General features: G+C 35.5%; 1 protein-coding gene across 5 annotated transcripts in view; it reads left to right on the forward strand.

Moving 5' to 3' along the window:
* Positions 1-20,450, forward strand: part of LOC138696539 (C2 domain-containing protein 3) — a 43,848-nt gene that overhangs the window by 20,057 nt on the left and 3,341 nt on the right. For 4 of the 5 annotated variants that reach the window (XM_069821633.1, XM_069821630.1, XM_069821629.1 and 1 more), the window contains 5 exons: positions 3,469-3,657; positions 6,192-7,928; positions 10,985-11,167; positions 14,289-14,683; positions 16,787-18,188. In XM_069821633.1, the coding sequence (XP_069677734.1) occupies positions 3,469-3,657; positions 6,192-7,928; positions 10,985-11,167; positions 14,289-14,683; positions 16,787-18,188 (3,906 nt within the window). The remainder of the gene's footprint in view (positions 1-3,468; positions 3,658-6,191; positions 7,929-10,984; positions 11,168-14,288; positions 14,684-16,786; positions 18,189-20,450) is intronic. The other variant, XM_069821631.1, reaches the window with a different exon arrangement.

Here is a 20,450-nt window from a genome sequence, read left to right on the forward strand (position 1 = left end):
CAGTATATACATTTCTCTTGAAGTGTCTCACCCAACATCTAACTGTACTGATGTCTACACTCTACAGTACTGTTATAATACCTATTTCATAGACGAGTATGGATCTCAATTGGATTAATTTTCTCCACAGTCAGTAATTCAATCACAACACTTTGTTTGGTTATGGATATTGGAAACATCCACCATTTTGAGCAGCTATCGTTTTATTTTCATGAACATTGGAGCAACCATTTGAAATACATTTCTGAAAAAGCTCGTGAAAGATTCTCCCTTCTGAAAAGACTAGCAGGAAAGAAATGGGAATGCTCTAGAAATACTTTGAACACTACATACAAAATGTTTTATACAACCAGTGCTGACATACTGCGGAGAAATGTTAATTACTTCACCTTTCATAAACGAAATAGAATGCAGTAGCGTGCAAATTAATCTGAACAACGTAATTACTTATGCAAAAACACTCAAACGGGAGAAAAAAAAAGGATCTAAGACATACCTCAGTAATCTATGTGGCCTCCCTTGTTCCTAATAACAGCTCTGAGACGATTTGGCGTGGATTCCACTATTTTCCCACAAATATTCTTCATTTCTGCATCGCGAAACCATACACCAATGAAGGCAGAAATCATCTCCTTTGTAGAACAATCCATTTTTTGCATTCTTCTTTTGCAAATTGACCACAAGTTCTCAATGGGGTTGATGTCGGGTGAATTGCCTGGCCAGGGGAGTACCTGAATATTCTTCTTGTTGAAAAATTCTGTAGTTTTTCGAGACATATGGCATGATGCCAGGTCTTGTTGGAACACACCTCTGCCATCTGGAAATGATTTTTGCGGCTGGGGTACGATTCTGGTTTCCAATAAGTGAATATATTTGTCAGAATTCATCATTCCCTTGATAGGTATTAATGCTCCAGGCCCTTCATGTGTAAAACAACCCCAAAACATTACTTTAGGGCGGTATTTGGGTCCTTGTTGGAGATGAGCTGCTGTTACTTTTTCAGATCCTTTCCGTACGTAAGAAACATGGTGGCCGTGGACCTCGAAATGAGACTCATCGGAAAAAAGTACATTCTTCCAGTCATTCACTGTCCAGTGTTGATGTAATTTTGCCCACATTAAGCGTTTTTTGCACATAACAGGGGTTAGCAGTTGCTTCTTAATAGGCTTACGAGCCCTTCGTCCAGCTTCCAAAAGCCTACGCCGCACTGTTGTGACATGAATATTCGCTTCAATGGTAGCCATTAACTCGCGGGTTAAGTCGACAGCAGTTAGTCTAGGATTTAATTTACTTTTCCTGACAATTAAACGATCATCTGCAGGTGAAGTCTTCCTTTTCTGGCCACAGTTTCCTTTTTTCTGGGGTGTGATGGATCCAGTCTCCCTGTATCGTTTTATGATCGAATTAACAGTAGCCAAACCGATGTGACATTCTGCAGCAATTTGCCTCTGTGTCATAGAAGAATGCTCTGCTAATGTTATAATTTTAGACCGTTTTCGTGGAGTTGTATCCATTTGTGAAGACGACAGAATGTAGACAGGATTGCAGTATTAAGTCTTCAACACAACTGAAATGCTTACAAGTACAAAACGACAGGCAAAATGTCACATATTATAAAAAAAATAATGACAGACCTTCAACAATGGAATTACACGTACTACAGATGTCAATTAAAGTGGTATGAGCAGCTGTGAGACCAACAATGACAGAAAATGTAAAAATATGTCGTGTTCGGAATAAATTTGCACGCTACTGTATGTTCAAAACCAAGCTTTCAGGCTCATTACTGGTGGAATTAAAACAACTCCAATAGATTCTGTGAGACTCCTCACTAATATTAACAGCATCAAAATGACAGAAGACAAAGCACTGATCCAATATGAAAAACTTGTCAGATTACCAGAAAACAATTGGCATTCATACAGTCCTCTCTGTAGATGGAAAACTCAAAAAAGTTTCATATCCATGGCTCAAGAATTAAAACAGAAAATCAATATCCCGAATTTAAAAGAAAACTTACAAATTAAACCAAACCTTTTAACTCTATTAAATATAGAATATAATCTAAATTTAACAGAAGAAATACTGAAATCAGAAGTAAACACTGAAATAATGAAACAATTGTGTTTAGAGACAATTAATAATAGGTACCCTCCACAAAACTGGCTTCATTTATACACCGACAGATCCTTGATCTCCAGGGAACGAGGTGCTGGTGCAGGTGTTACATGCTGTCTCTTCTCACTTTATAGATCTCTTGGATATGGAACAACAAGTTTTGATGGAGAAATCATTGCAATAAATGAAAGTCTCAGGAATCTTCTATGCCACATCAGTAAATTTAAGAATGCAGTTATTTTGTCAGACTCCAAACCAGCTATTCTATCAATAGTCTCCAGACACACACCTTCACCTCAAATAGCCGAAATAACTAAAATGCTCTCTCAATTAATATCACTCAATAAATGAATTGTATTCCAATGGATACCATTCCATTGTGGAATCCTGGGAAACGAGAATGCGGATGCTTTAGCAAAGAAGGGCAGTACTGCTACTTACAGACCTGTTACTAAATCTGCATATTACTCTGTGAAAAGATTTATTAAATCTACATACTTAGATTTCAACAAACAAAATTTGATAACACAATCCCAAGGGGAAAAATGGAACTCTCTGCATCATAATCCACAGTTAATTCCTGATTTACCACGAAAATCGTCTGTAGCTGCATTTAGACTGGCAACAAGCCATGACTGTATGGCCAAACACCTGCATAGAATTGGAATATATCAGTCCCCTAACTGCCCATTGTGCAACTGAAACCAAGAAATGGATTCGGAACACCTCAAAATCTATGCTGACCATGATAATATCTTTGAATAATATTGGAGTGCAAGAGGTCAAATGACTTTACTGTCAAATGCCTGGCATTAGAAAACAACAACAACTTTCCTGGACATATCACATTGTTGCTGTGTATGATGAAACTAAAGACATCTCGTGGTCACTAAATGAAAATTGCGACATTATGGATTGCCAGGTTTGAATTAAAAAAAAAAAAAAGTAGGAAGTATTACTTTCGTACCAACCCACATAAAATGTATTTACCTACATGATACAGTGTAGAGAACAAACATTTAGAGGGAAATGTACATATAATTACAGCAATTGAAGCAGTACGTTAATAACATAAATGTTTGTAGTTATGGACAGAGGCGCTTCTGAGTAATAAAACCATCATGTCTCTTAATTAAGACAGTTGCAAGTATATTGGAAGTTTATTTGTTATTATTTATTTTTTTTCTTTGATATAACTGAATGTTTGCTCTTTAGAATCGATCATCTTAAAAATATTATGAGTGATCTTGAGAAAATAAAACAATAAAAAGGGATGACATTTTGGAGTTTTATTTACAGAAGCTGTAAATAAAGCAAGTGTTCGAATATTGATTATGATTATTTTCTCAGTTAATTCCAGTGCTGTTGTCAGCAGATCTTCTGGAACGTAGCCACGACAATTTCCTCATTACAGAACTGTGGGAGAGGAAAGTTTCTTCTAACTGTGATACTCTGATAGGGTATGCAAAACTTCCTCTAAACAAGTTCTATGTTGCATATAGAGATCCAGAGGTTGTTGCTCAGCTTTTGTTGTCCAAGGTTGGTAATTTTTCATAATATGTATAACACATTTGAGTATCCCATATTTGTTTATAATCCATGTCCTGAAAAATCGCCAAAAATCCAGTCTGTAGTGAGTCACTATGCAATGTGTTAAAATAAAAGCAGATAGTATTTTGGTAGATGATGATTGGTAAAGATAAAATCAATAGAAATTTAAAACTCCTCTGCAAGTTTTTCCTTATGCTAATTGTTTGATAAATAGTTTGGGTCGTTCCAACAACAGTCAGGAACCGTCTGTAACTATCGTGAGCATGCACAGTACAGAAAAAGTGTTCCAACACAATCCGAACCAGTCCTGAACCGGAAACATGTACTGCAGTCGGGCGTTCCAATAAATTTTTTGACATGGGTTCGGAACGGTCAGAAGTAGTCAGTGAATTGAGGCATGTACGGAAGAGTACGCGAGACGTGCATGCGCAGAAGCTCACCAACGTCTCCTGGATACTGAAGAAAGACATGATCGACTGTTCGCATCAGTGAGGTTAAGATGAAAAGTGACAGTGCAGACGAATAATAAAACTAGAGATTTAATTTAAATTTTCGCCAAAAAGAAAGGGAATGGAAATTATTTGGGTATTTAAATAGTTAATTACAATTTCAACATACAGCTTTGATTAAAAGTATAATAAATAACGTACATAAATTAATAATTAAAAAAAGGAACTATTTTTAGATGAGAATCCCCCAGTACACGACAATGAATTAGCAGAATTCTTGCCTTCCATATTTTTTGTCATCTTTTTATAGAAAATGATCGAAATTCTATTTTCTGCAATTAGAATTAGCTGCGAAACGATGATAATAAATTAAGCACCCCGTTTTTAGCAAAGATGATCACAGTTCTAGCATCTCTGGATTTAGTATATAGCGATCCGCAAAGCGTTCCAACAGCTTCCAGTCCAGTTTCAATCCCATAGCAGATGCTCAACTAATGCATGCGCATAAGATGGTACAGGAACCGTACATGGACTGATGCATGAACCGCTTGTTGGAACGAACCTATTAGTAGACATTGGATGTTTAGAAATATGCCTGTTTTATTTGGATATATAGTATCAGAAAAAAAGTAATGGGTTGTTTGAATATTCCATGTCTCAGATGCGCATGCTCAGATTCATAGAGCACAGATCAGATACACAAACTATTGTTCACAGGGTTTTTGGCCGATCGTGTTTTTTAACAACCTTACTGATGTTGCTGGTAGGCCTTATAAGTTAAACTCACAACACAGTGTTGTAAGTAAATAAATAAAATCAACTTTTATTTATTTACTTAAAAGTAACAAACTATTAGTGTCACACATCACTATGTGCTATGAGGAAATTACTAAATATCTTATTATACCTGTACTCTTTCTAAATTAATTTATTGGAGTGGAAATTTGTAAGAAAACAGGAATTAATGTAGATAAGTTGTAAGTATGAAAACCATTTTTGACGACTTCCGGTTGTTGCTCTGAGTGCCACTTGTGGTGTCATGGCTGAATGCGAAAACATCCATGGAATAAAATACATATTCAAGCATTAACCTAAATTGATATGCAATTTATTTACACTGATGTATAATTAATGTGTCACCTACCTACTTCTTCGAAGACAAGGTTTCTTTTCAGTTTCTGTATGTATTTTTTATAATATTCCAGATTGGGATTGTTTGATAAACGTTTAACCGGGATAAATTTCTGTATTCCTGTTAATATAATCTGCTTGAACTCCACCAGCATTCTTCTACACTACTGCCCTTTAATACCCATAATAGGTAATTTTCTCTAAGATAATTTTGGAAACCTTCTCTTTCCGCTTTGTTATATTGCAAGATATTTTTGATCTTTGTTCTGCTTTGCTTGTACTTAGCATTCCATAATAGGCTATTTCAAGAATTACCACTCGTGGTCACTAATACCTGGAATCATTTCAATACCCGCGGCTATTTCTGAAGATCTTATAAGAAATATGTCTAGTAAGGAATCTCCCCTCGTTGCCTTATTTGTTACTTTTGTTAGATACCTATTACTGGAGAAAAATTCGTTTCAGAACCAGAAACCAAACCTAGGACCTCTGAGCTATGTGCGCTGAGCGCTCTTTCCATCTGAGCTATGCCGAGAACCTGATTCACAGTGCCGGCCGAACTCTCCTCCTTTGATCTTCAATGACTTACTACCTGCATTTTAGGCATATAAGTCATGTATGCAGGAACACATATTTAAATGATTCCCCCCCCCTTTTCCAACAGTTTTTGAATATGTACTGTTGACATAATATTCATATATGAGGCCTCACTGTTCTAGTGAATAAATAATCATGACTATATGAAGTTAACATGTAAAATACCTATTATTGGAGAAAAATTCGTTCCAGGTTCTCGGGATAGCTCAGATGGAAAGAGCACTCAGTGCGCATAGCTGAGAGGTCCTGGGTTCGGTTCCTGGTGCCAGAACGAATTTTTCTCCAATAATAGGTATCTACTGAATTGATGTACGAATGTAATAAAATTTGTCTTTTTTGTTTCAGTATCCTGTCATTGCTATTGATGGATGGGTTACAGTTATGAACCCAATAACTCAGATGCCTTGTGGTCAGATCCAGGTGGTACTTGCTCTCGGTACAGAGGACCAAGTACAATTACTGGAAGTATCTCGAGGTCTTAAGGAAACAATCTTAACACCATCACAGTGCCAGGATTCTGAGTGTCGCATGCAATATGGTAGTGACATTCGTCCTGGTACTTCAAAAATGGCTGAAGGACAAATTACGTCAACTGAACCTTCCTTGTGCTCAGTGTTGAACAATAGTGACATATTTATAGAAAATCATAACGTGTGTGAAAGTCAGATGAGACACATTAGGCCTAACAGTGGTGTAGCAAGAGGATCTCTTAGAGGAAATGGTCAGTCACTGATAATACAACAGCAAGATTATGATTTGTATGCAGATAGTATGTTTACTTTAGGCAGTCATGAACCTGTTAGAAATACAGTTACAAATAGTGTGCAAGAATCAACAGTATTAAATGGAAATAAAAATGGCCGTCCTAGAAATATCTCAGGGAATGTAAATGGTGCACAAGATTTGTATATACAGCCAAGGAGTAGAATTCAAAAAGACGCATATGTTGGAAAGGTACCTATGCATGTAAATGGCGTTCAAGTAACATCATCTTATCAGTCATCAATATTAAATTTAGAACTGATTCAACAAAGAAAGGATGAAGGCACAAAAAACAATGGGAATTCACTTGGACATGTTCGACAATTTCCTCAAAGATGTCAACCTGAAATAAATGGTGCATGCAAGGACATGAGTGTGCAGAATCATGATTCAGTACCACATGTTACACATACAAATAAGATCACGGAACAAAATAATTTGCCATTTATAAATGAAGATTCTAATATTATCCAAGGAGAAAATAGTGGTTCTCAAAGTAATATAGATCAACAAATGACGCAGTTACAAGTATTTGAAAATAGTAATGAACATTTTGACTCTGAAATGGATAGCCACGAGGTACTTAATGATAGGTTCAATGCATTCCATCCTACAAGTCAAACTGGGTACCACAGAAAGCATCAAGAATCACAAACAGATTTACTTATACTAGATTTAGCTGATTGTGGATCATTGCCTTTACAGAGTTCTTCCACATTTAATAAAAGTACGAGAGAAAACTTGCCTACTGATCCCACATTTGATGACACTTGTAAAGATTGTAATAGGGTCAATGAAATGTTAAACCGAGATGCCAGTAATGGAGATAGTTCTAATCTTTTACATAGTAAGCTAAGGACTAAAGAAAAATCTGTTCAATTTTCGCAACAAAGTTCAGATCTAAAAATTAATAGTTCAGAAGCAGAAACTAATTCACATGCAAACGAAGAGTCTGAACAAGAGATTAGTAGTTTGACTAAAGACAATGTAATGACTGTGTCTGATAAAGTCTTGAAGTCCGGGCATTTGCTAGAAGAGCCAGTTCCATTAAGGTCTGCAGACACTGAAAATTACTTCCATGTTCATGTGGAAATAGAGAGAGCCATGCATCTCCAGTGTTTCAAACAGCAGAAGAAGAATGAAAGTGACACAGAGGCTGAATTTGAACCGAGTACTTACGTGACATTCCTGCTGAAACAATGTTGTTCCAGTAGCAATGAAACTGATGTGAGAGTATTCACTCCACTTGTTCCGCAGACTGTCAATCCTGTATGGCACTGGCATTGTGATACGTGGTTACCATCAGATCTTCTCACAAACGTAAGTATCGATAATTAACCATTTAGCTGTTACAGTGGTGTTGTGGCTGGAGTGCTGTACTTATAAACCTGTGGACCTGGATTCGATCTCTGACATACCTTCAATTTATAACTTACTAGTGGCTTGTGCAGCAAATGTTGCAAACTAAGTTCATTAGATGTTCAAATAAAAATTTTTCAGATTTATTTTCAGTGAAACATACCAGACATTTTGAAGGATATTTGGTTTCATAATACTGAAACATACTCCCTCTGAATGGTTTTTTATGCCAAATACTTTTTCTTGAACCTATCCACCTTCAGTTTTCGAGTTTCAGTGCGAAAACGCAAGTAACAATGTCAGGACGATCAGTGGGTTTTTCATGTGGGAGTAAAGCAATAGCTATTTCAGTCATTGTGGATTGTAGGTGAAAGTTAAAAAAAAGTTATGTTTGCTATGTTTTCGAACAATAGACACAACATCGTGGTATAGCTGCTGCTGCATGTAGAGCTTGAAATGTTGAGGGTAAAATCATTTTATCCTGCTAAGAGATCTTGCTGAAATGATCGGGAGACTACAAAATTTTGTAGGCCTCTTTATCAGTAATACCTTTTTGTCTTTCCTTAGGAACTGTAATTTTTGCGCTCTCTCAAGCCAATACTGAAAAGAATGACGCATATAAGTATCTACACCACATCACCATTAATTATATGAAAAAGATCCAACTCCTTGATTAATAACTATAAAAATATTTGATTTTTAATAACAGTATTATCTTATGCAAGTTTTGTAGTTATATATATATATATATATATATATATATATATATAAAATAGCCGCCACTTACTAAATTATAGAAATGAAGATCTAATTTAAGATATTTTCTACATCTCCTTATATAACCCCAAAACGTTTCACTTTTATATCATCAATATAGCATTAATATGTATAATTAATGGAAAAGTAGTCACATCATGGCATTAACTATAATAATATTTAATTTCTAATGGTAATAATGTCATCAAACCACCTCAAGTTTTGTAGATTTTAATATCCAATACACAATTCTACTCCAAAAATTGCACACCGCAGAATCAGACCTGTAAATTATTTTTAGTAAGTCTTGAAGTTTTTAATAACCAATTGAATTTGAACTCTGAATATGTCAGCAATCCTGCAGGTCATGGCCTTCGTGTAATAGCCTATTGTTTATTGTAGTGTGTGTTTTGTTTTATTCTAAAATGCAATTAGTTCTCAAAACTGACGAAAGATGGATTTTGGAAAATAGGAAAATTATGTAGGAAATCTAACGCTTCACTGAAAGTTACTATATTTCTGAAAATCCTTGGATGCCAAGCTTCAAAATGATGGGTCATTCATTAAAATCTGTTCAGCCATTTTCCCGTAATTTCCATTACCAGTTCAAATTATATATATAGATGTTGGGCAAGCCCATGGTCCAGGTAACACAGGGATTTTCTTTAGGAGCTCCAGTTCTCCTATGGCATCTCAATAAATCTCTTGTAATGTAGATCAGCCTTCTATGGCGCACTGTGGGCAATAACTGTGTCAGTAAGTTGGTCTATAGACCTGGCTTCAAATGGATGATTGATGTGCATTAGAAAAAAATTAACCATTTGATTGAGTAGTTCAGTGAGACGACTGAAACTATAATCCATCCAGAATTAGAAAGGAATTGATACTTTGTGATGTGAGGCAGCAGCTGACATGAACTAATTTCATTCAAGCTTTCTCAGTGTTATCTGTGCGTTTGGAACTAGCATATCAAGGTCACGTATAAACATACAAAAGTACAAACCATGCACAAGTCGCTGAACTGAAGCACTGGTAATTCCGGCTATCCCAGCTGACTTTAGTTGAGAATGGCCCAGGATTGGGGTAAGCACACGTGACAAATGCAGTCCATTGCTTGACATTGAGTTGCCAGTTCGAAATGCACAGATAATGATGGTGGTGGTGGTGGCAACAGTGGCGGCTTAAGTGAGAAAAATGTATAACTGGAATGGCATTTAATAACATTTTAAATAGCATTTGAAGACTATATGGAAAGAATGAATTAAGTCAGTTTAGTAAAATTTCATCAGAGAAATTCGTAACTTCATGTTTAAGCCATCTTTGAGTCCATGATGCAGTACTCAAATTTATAACATGTATTCTTGAAGAATGTAAAATTATTTGTAGGAAATTATAGCTGCTTAGAGTCAAAGCTGGCTCATATATTGCACTTCAAACTCTAATCCAGAAAATTTTACGAAACTGAATTAATGAACATTACATATCTTGTTTTCTGTGATATTCATTTAATAACGTGATTATTTTACAAAAAAAAAAAAAAAAAAAAAAAAAAAAAAAAAAAAAAAAAAAAACGCTTGCTTTTGTTTGCTCCTAAGGAGGTGTAACCATGTCTTGAAATTGTGATAAGCTGATAACTGTTTGGGTTCTTACATTTTCATGACAAACCTAATTAAAAGCAAATAGATTTAGAATGTATAAATGAAGTTTCTGGGACTTAAAATACGATCTTATAAGTGTAAAAAATGAATAAACGAAAAACGTATATACCCTAAATAAATTAATATGGAAAATATATAATTTTGCTGGGACTTCAGAAAAAACAGGAATGTGTGAATAATGCGAAAGTGCAAAACATATGAAAGAAGGTTTACTATAATTGTTTCTTATTTAAAGTACATATAATAATAAGAAGTTCCTTTTAATGAGGCCAAAATAGTATATCGTCGCTGCACCTACGAACTCCGCAATGATTGCATTTAAACAGATTTTTCAGGAGAAAGAAGAAAATATTTTTCATGTAATGATTAAAATTATATAGAGAAATTAACTTCGAAAATCAAGGGAATTGAAAGTGGTAATGCTTTTTTCTTTCTCCTGAAAAATCTGTTTAAATACACATAACGAATTTTGGAGGTGCAGCAATGATATTTAATAAACATAGGAAAATTATTTATAGTGAAACTCATAGCAGAGTATACTGTACATCAACACAAATTACTTTAAACTTGATTTTGCATGCAAACTTTGTATTACTTTTACAGAATGGCAAGCGTTTGATCTTCAAAGTATGGCAGAGTGTGGATGGATCTTCGAAGGATCCTCAAAGAGATATTGTCCTGGGTTTTGCAACAGTGGATCTGACAGTTCTGTTGTGTGGAATGCCCTGGGTATCTGGATGGTTCAATATCATGGATTTTGCAGGACGATGTGCTGGTCAGATCAAGGTATATCCTGTCCTTATGCCTGCAACTAACCTATGGCTTAATGGTTCACAATTGTTAGCTTTTTGACACAGTTGAAATATCAACTTTCCACACAATGTCTCACTTTTGCATGTGGTTTAGAGTTCATATGATGTATATGCATTGGGGTACACAGGATTTCAAACCCATTACACAAAATAGTGCCAAAGGTGTTTCTTTATTAACCTTTAGGAGCCGTGCGTCCATTATAGTGGCCAGCTAGTATTATGGTCATGACATGATATAATATATTATAAATGGTATGTTATATATAAAATACGTTGATATTCTTTAATTTCATATAACATTCAGGACATTGCACTTGATTAGAACAATAATTTTTTTTTTGTAATGGTTTCCCCCCCCCCCTTCTTAAAAAGGAGCAAAATCATTTCAACTACAGTCAACTGAAACCCTGTCACCTTCCATGCGTACCATTATACCGATTGCTTTACATGAGCCCTCCCCATCCTTTACCACAGGCTCAATTGACTGCAGTGGCCGGGATGTGAACCTGCGAACTTAGGCACTATATGCTGGCTGGACATATCTTGTTTGCCTTAAAACGCTCGGCTGATGAACCCAACACGAATTTATCTGATTATGCAGGTATACGAATCCCTGGTTAAGAGTTAGGCATTAGCATACATTAGTGGCATAAGTCTTCTGGCTTCTAAGGGTTGATGGTTATTGCTTGAATGTTAAATTTTGTAGATGAAATTACATTTATTATTTAGATTTGCTTGAAAGTAGATTTCAGGTAGAAGTTATTTTTTTTTTATTTTAATTGAAATACACACCTCAACAAAAGTTTGGAATAATGTGGATACGACTACATTGAATTCTTACAGTCAACCTTTTGATGATTTTACAGTAACTATTTAACAAAAAAGCATAATCTCTCTGAATGAAACATTTTGAACAATATATACAAAAAATATACAAATAAAAAGATGATCTTCTGCACTTAAGTCCTGACAAGAAAACTTTGAAAATCTCTTTATCTCACAGTGCTAGCAGTCTTTAGTAATTGGTACATCCACCCTGTGATGGTTGCTGTGAATGAGGGGAAAATGGTCCCACTCCTCTATTGCAGCTCCAGTAAGATTGTCAGATGGGTTGGGATGCTCTCAAATGGCCACTCTCAGCATGGCCCATGCTTGTTCAATTGTATTCATGTCTGGGGACTGTGCAGGCCAGTCCATTTGAGTGATATGTCTTTGGAGATACAGAAACACTGTCCCATGACGGTGAGGTCTTGCACTGTCATCTGCTAGGATAAAGTGATTTCCAACAGATATTCTAAAGGGCCACACAATGGTTCTAGCACCTCTTGAATGTATCGGGGACCATTCAGTTCGCCCTGGATGGGAATTAGAGAGGTCCGCTGTCCCATCATTATTCTTGCCCATAACATAACACTTCTGCCAGCATATGGATGGATTTCCTGGACATACCTACATTGATAGCGTTGTCTAGAGGTTCTCCATACTTTTGTATGTCTGGTGTTAGTTCTCAAACCAATTCTAGTCTTATCAGCAAACATGACATTACTCCTTTCTGAAATGGCTGATGAGGAAGAGTCCAGTTCCTTCGATAAGCTTGGTTCCATTGGTCCAGTGCCAAGCTTCTCACTGGCCTTTTGGAATGGAGACCAACCTCATGCAGTCTTCTGCGCACTGTTTGATCTGTGATACGAACCCCTGTCACTCTGGTGAGGTCATATCTAAGAACCCTGGCAGTTGATGTTGGACTTCTGAGAGCCGACACTACTTCCAAAGCAAAGGTAAAATATATATATGTATATATATATATATATATATATATATATATATATATATATACATGGTGATTCACGAAGATTGTGCAGTACTCTAGGATGTGATTTCTGGCATCATTCTGATGAAGAAAGTTTATATAAACTAATGTGACCATATTTTCTCGAGCTGAAAACGGGACACTTATGAACTGACTTTTATGAACTTTTTTCATCAGAATGATGTCGGAAATCACTTCCTAGAGTATTGCATAATCTTCGTGAATCACTCTGTATTTTTATGTATAAATTTGAAAGTCATAGAACTTTGATCCTCCTTTAGAGGCCAAACAAAAAATATAAATAAATAAATAAATAAATAAATAAATATTCAGTTGGTATGCCATTATGTGGTATATACAGTGTGTTAAAAAAAAGTATCCAATATTTTAGGAGGTGCTAGTATGCATTAAAACAAGAAAATAATGTCTAATAAACATGAGTCCTACAACACATACTTTCTGAGATCTGAACACTTGTTCATAGGAGGTGCTCAATGTGACTTCGATTTATGGCAATGCATTTTTTTACCCTACAATACAACAGACTACCAGATAATCATACCATAGTTGACACTTCTGACATGTAATACTGATATGTCGCAAGTGAGAGTGGCTGACGGATGATATCTAAAATGCAATTAAACATGATTTCAGACTTCCCCCTCAATATCTAAATTGACGTGATTTTTTGTTTAAATTGAATTCAATTTAAATAATTAGTTATTCAGACTGGGAAGTTTTGATATGAAAGAGGGGGTGGGGGGGTGTGTGTGTGCGTGCGTGCGCGCGCGCGCGCGCGCGCCTCTCTCTCTCGCGCTCGTTTTCCCCTTTTTTTTTTTTTTTTTCCTTTGTTTTAAACAGTGATTCAAAAACTGTTGTCGAAAATGACCATTAAGTCATTTATATATGCACTCCTGCATAATCACATCTAAAATGCAGGTAGTTGGCCTTTGATGATACAAAGTTCGGCTGGTACTGTGAATCGGATCTCGGCATAGCTCAGATGGAAAGAGCACTCAGCACGGAAAGCTGAGAGGTCCTTGGTTCGATTCCCGGTGCTGGAAGGAATTTTCTCCAATAATAGGCAAGCTATTATATCTCTTTGCTTCTGTCTCCTTCAGTTGTTTTGATTTGTATGGTACAGAACGAGAGTGGTATGAAGAGACTGGCACTGTAAATCACAGCCCCTTTTCATCCATGATCTAAAAGGATTTAACTTGTTATTACTTCGATAACTAATGTTTTCTTAAATGTTATTTAAAATATGACGATAATTTATTTACAGATCAATGTCACTCCATTGGAGAACTTAAATCATTTTATCCCTTACATCATATCTGACAATAAACTGATGGACAAAGAGTGCAGTACCCACAAAGAAGAATACACATCTGGCTGCATATGTGGAAGAAATTGTAGTGATGACAGCATGAAAGATAATAGTACAATGTTATCTTCATCAGAAGCTAACAAAAGAATCTGTGATACACATCGTCCAACATTAGAGAAATCTTTGAGACAGAAACCAGAAATGTCTAGAAGCAAGAAAAGAGGTGATAGAGAAGCATCATCACTTAAATCAAGGAAAATGCCAGATGCTGTTGTAACAGAATCTTTGGCAGATTGCGAAACAGAAATGCAAGATGATATGACATCGTCAGTTCTTGCCCATGCTTTAAAGTAAGTGTTTCAAATTATATGAATAAGTGAAACAACTACTTAATTTTTAGAAAATCCTGTATATGGAGTCAGACTTGGAGTCTAAATCTAAAACTACGGTTTGTTTATGGCGATCATCACCAGACGCACATCACCGGCGATTATAAACGCTGACGATGATCGTCAGGAAGTGGTTTCTTTATCAGCATACATTGCTGTCAATTCCCATTTGTTTTGCTGCCATAACTTTTCAATATTTCTACATGGCGTTCTCTAAATGAGGCGTTCAGAAGTCAACATGATTAACTCCACTTTTGGTTATTTCAGAGTTTCTAAGTTGGCAATGTATTAAATTGACCATATTTTCAGTGGTCAATATGATTAACTCCATAGTTCAGTAAAAAGCTCACGGAATGTAATATTCTTCTTGACTACATCACAGAACTAATTATGTGTATTTAACTTTAACCTTGACTATCTCAAAATCTTTGGAAAAGGAGTTAATCATGTTAACTTCTGAACGCCTCAGATATCGATTATTGAACATGTGCGTCCTGAATTTGCTTCAGAAGCAACCTCCAGCAGTCTGCGTTGCATCCAATGATCTACGTTAGCGATCTTCACTGTAAAGAAACCGTGTGCATTCAGTTTAACTACTAGCAACTCCAGGCAACAATCGCCAGTGATGTGCACCATAAACAAACCACAGCTTAAAACAGTAGTTAATATGATTTAAATTTCGAAATGTGGAATAATAATTTCAAGGTTTTTTATTAATGGTTTTAATGATTCTTATAGTCGAATTTATTATTGCATTTTGTCAGTAATTTGTTCTTGCCGTAAATAATAGCTTCAGAGACATTCATATTTTAAATAATACAAAATTTTAATTTGTTTGATTATATTACTGTAATATCATAAAACAACCAAAGGGAACAATTTTATATTAGTTTATTTCTGGGGAGCTAGACTCAGGAGAAATGTTATATATAAATTACCCAGTTTGTATCAAAACAAGATCATAATTACAGACGTGGACAAATTATTAGTAAAACTGACGATTTTTATGGTATAAATTTACAAAATTTGACTTTTCAATTTTGACCGCAGATGACATTTTTATGATTATAGTACTCAGAAATACGTAAAAATGTCAACTGCAGTCAAAATGAAAAAGTCAAATTCTGTAAAATTGTACCATAAAAATCGTCAGTTTTACTAATAATTTGTCCATGTCCGTATGATTTTGGTTCAGCTTGCTACAAAATATACATTTCCACTTACAGAAGGAAGTGGATTATCTTTATCATATATTGTTTTCATATAGAATCTACTGCGAAACCAGATGACCCGGGTTCGAATCCCTGTCGGTACAAGTTACTTGATTGAGATTTTTTCCGGGGTTTTCCCTCAGCCCAATATGAGCAAATGCTGGGTAACTATTGGTGCTGGACCCCGGACTCATTTCACCGGCATTATCACTTTCATTTCATTCAGATGCTAAATAACCTGAAATGTTGATACAGCGTCGTAAAATAACTCAATAAATAAATAAACATATAGAATCTACTAACTGCTTGTTTTGAAAGTCCTCACATATGTTTTGAGTTGTTAGAGATATATTAATATTCTAATTTCTTTGTGTATACTGTATGTTGAAAAATATGACCAGCCTCATGGTCTAGTGGTCAGAGCTTCTGGCTATAGTTCATGAGGTCCCGGGTTCGATTCTCGGTGAGAGCACAGGAATTTTTCCTTAAAGGGCATTATTCCTGTGTTCGTCCATGGTCTGGAATTTAGGTTAAGTTTAGATTTAAGACCTCTCCTGGCACCACATTATCATAATCATCCTATCACATCATCGGGGTAATGTAACTCCGCCTTCCAGGCGCCCCAACTTCAGAAGTGGGTTACAACTAAGCCACGGCCAGGAGAGAAGACCAGAAATGTCGAAAAGACAACCTGGTGGCATTGGATAAAAGAAAAAAAAAATGTTGAAAAATATTGATTTTATGGCTTATAATAAAGTGATAAAGGCTAATGAAGAAGAGTATGCTACATTACTTTTTTTTAGCATTATTTTGTATTAAGTTCTTTAATTGTCATTGCAAATTTATTTTACAGACAAAAACTTGCAGAGCTAGACGAAATTACGCAGAGACTGAAGGAAAGATTACACGTTGTAACAAATGAAGATTTTGTAGCCCCATATTTACCTTGGTTACAAGAAAACGAAATTCCCATCGATATTCAGGAAGCTGATGATGATGCATACCAGGGTAGCAGTTTTAAGATTGGTTCAGCAGGGTCACATCTGAATCTCGCAAATGGAGATGTATATAATGGTGGTTCAAATGTGAAACATACAGGAACAAGTGCTTCAAAAGAGAAACAAACTCAAACACACATACATAAACAGTTGCAAAGTAAATTACAAGCTGATACATCTGTACGAATTACTAGTGATGAAGTATCTTCAGAAACACACAAGAATCATTTAGATAAAAATGAAGGAATTGTGGGAAGAAATGCAGTAGTGAAAATTCCAAACTCTGCTGAAAATATGATAAACCGTAGAGAAGTAATACATAAACCAGAATTCCAGTCAGGTTACAATGAAAAGTCACTTCGAAGGGCTAGGACAAGATCACCATCTGTAGAAATGAGGCAAGAGGAAGGCATAGAGGAGTTTGACAAACTGACAGACTACCTCATGCAGACGTCTGCAAGGGAACTTGAATTAGAGAATGTGTTCAACCCATTACTTTTTCAGCATTTGTTAAGTTCTTGTGGAAGTGTGTCAGATTGTCATTATCGTAGTAGATATGATGTTGAAAATAACAGTGATAATTCCACAGGAAATACAGCAGTTACTAAGCATCAGAATTTGAAGTACAATATCAAAGAGGGAAATAACACATACTTTTGCGGAACAAAGGAATTGAACTGTAATATGTCTAAAAAGAAGGAAAAGATAAATTATCCAGCTTATGACATGGAGTGTAGAACAGAATTGGAAACAAGTAACACAAAATTCGTAGAAATAATTACACTGCCAGAAAGAGAATGTGATTCAGCAATATCAAGTGCCAAATCTACACAAATTGATCCCCATCTCGAACAAGAAGAGAGAAGCAGTGGCATTCCAGAAGAACTATTTGTGGATACAGAAAAGTGTAAAACTGCTGTAGGCTCCAGCACTAATTCCAACAGTGAAGTTTCTTTTATTAGTGGTTCAGTAAGTGAACTCAACATTTCAAATGATAGTGTGTCAGATGAAACAAGTCACCAAACTTCAGTATTTGTATTAAGACAGGCTCCAGAAGGTGGGAATACATTGGAAGAAGACAATACTGCGACTCCAGTTTCAATTACAGCAGATGAATTCAATGGTTTAAGTAAAGGTGAGCAAACAGAAAAGCAAGAACAAGATCTTACTTGTGTTAAACCCGGTGCATCACATAACAAGGAGATATCTAATGACAACAGCTTCAGTTCCAGCCAGATGATGTCACAATGCCAAAAGGTAAACAGGAAAACTACTATTATTCATGAATAAGGAAGCCCAACAAATTGTACCGGGAAATACGTACCACGACAATTCATCCCAAGAATATAATTTGTACCACGACAATTCGTCCCATGGCAAATTGTTCCAAGAATATTTTGTCCTGAATCCACGACGTACCACGATATATTGTTCAATTGCGAAATTTTAATAATTAAGCAATTGTCTAGCAATAATCCTTAGCAGTTGCTTAACAACAGGTGAAAATTTAAAACAAGATCAAAATTCGTTGTTCAAAAGGCAAAACCAAATTAATTTCGAAAGGATATTTGTACACCAAGCATAGGGATGGAAGGGAGAAAACAGGATGGAGATGTAAAAGAAGAGGAGAATGTTCTGCTAGAGTTCATTTAGAAGTAGGGTCAGATCAAGTTCTAAAAGAAAGTGATCAATACACATGCTCCTGATTGGAGCAAGTGCAGAGCAATCGAAGTTTTAGCAGAGATCAAATAGTGAGTGCAGTCATCCAATGAAGCAACATCTTCAATAGTGAATCGTAATTTCAGTGTGGTGTCAAGTGAGGCATACTTAAAACTTCCAAAAAGAAATCAACCATAAATCGTTTGGTGCAAAGGGATCGTAAAGGAAATTTACCTCCCAATCCTAAATCCCTGGATGATTTGGAAGTCATACCAGACCATTTCTAAATTGATAAGGATGGCTCCTCTCTTTCAATGCTGACAGTAAACTAGCAATATTTATGACTTATTTGGCACAAACGTGGGACTAAAACATGATGGGACAAATACTTTGGAACGATTTGTAATAGTAAAAATCTTGTAGTGGTACCAAAATGCGTTGTGACAAATAGTTTGGGACGAATTGTCGCAGTACGGTTTTTCCGGGACAAATAGTCGTAGATTCCATAAATAATCTTTAATTTTGCCTTTCATATTTTGTATTATGTTTATTTATAGGAAATGCCAATAAGTTCTGTAAAGTTATTACTCACTAAGTTAGCTGATTTTGTACAACCAAAGGAACAAAACTTTGTTTCCTATGATATTTGTTGCATGCAAAGCATCTATAGACAGATTTTACTTACTGTATTGTACTTCGATTTTTACAAGTCATTCTATCCTTGCTCCATAATTTCCATATCTTACCAAGTCAATATAGTACGAAAGGTAGTTTAATAAAGAATTACCCTATCTTATATTGGGGGTTGTGGTAGCATCACGATTAAGGCATTGCACTGTAATCCAGAAGGTCGTGGGTTCGATTCCTGATAAGAGTAATGGATTTCCTCTATTGATCTAATTCTTCTGGCTGCACTCTGGCCATGGGTTTCATTCACCCCCCCCCCCCCCTGATAAAAACGATTACCATATATATTGGGGTTAAAGGTGACAAGCATGTAGAACTTAAATTTCTTATGTTACTAACAAGGGATTGTAAATGAGGGAGCCTTAAGTGTAATAGTGATAGCTTTATCGATTTTATATCATCATCATCATCATCATACAAATGCATTTCTAAATTGGTTGGCAGGTTGCTTTTTTTTTTTTTTTTTTTTTTTTTTTTTCCCCCCCCCCCCCATTCCATTTGAGTATTGTTCCGAGTCTGCAATCAGATGATTCAAGATATACAGTAGAACCCCTTTTTAACGAAACTCTGAGGAATTACCGTAAAATAGGGTGATTAAGAGACAAATGTTTATTATTTTTTATTTCTTTGTGTCAAAGATTAAATGTAAATGTTTTTATTTATAACGAGTGAACATATAAGCACTCTTATTATTATATTTACTCTTTGACACGAAGAAATAAAAAATAGTAAAAATTCTGGTCCCTATTCATTCCTTGCGTCCCTATTAACCCCATTTTATGGTACTTAAATAGGGATTTTCCTTACAAGGGGGTTTACATAAAATGGGAAGGAAAGGCTAGTACTAAAATGTGTGTTGTATGCCAAACATTGTAATCATTTATGCCTACAATTATTATTTACAATAAATTTCAATTCATAATATTTTCTAACTCTTCAAATTGTGCAGTAGTTTAGTTGAACTCAAATCTCACTAAAACTCGGCACTGAAAATTTCTTCTTTCTTTTTCGTTATTTCCCAGAATGAAGTACAGTCAACTCCGGATATAGTGAATCTCTGTAGACTTGCATATTTCGTTCACTATATCTGAGGTGTCTCTCCTCTAAACTTAAATGACAGAAATGAATGAAATTGTGAACAAAAAATGAATAATTTAATTTTTGTGGAATAGC

This window comes from Periplaneta americana, chromosome 3 (genome assembly GCF_040183065.1).
Source record: "Periplaneta americana isolate PAMFEO1 chromosome 3, P.americana_PAMFEO1_priV1, whole genome shotgun sequence".
Classification (NCBI taxonomy): domain Eukaryota; kingdom Metazoa; phylum Arthropoda; class Insecta; order Blattodea; family Blattidae; genus Periplaneta; species Periplaneta americana.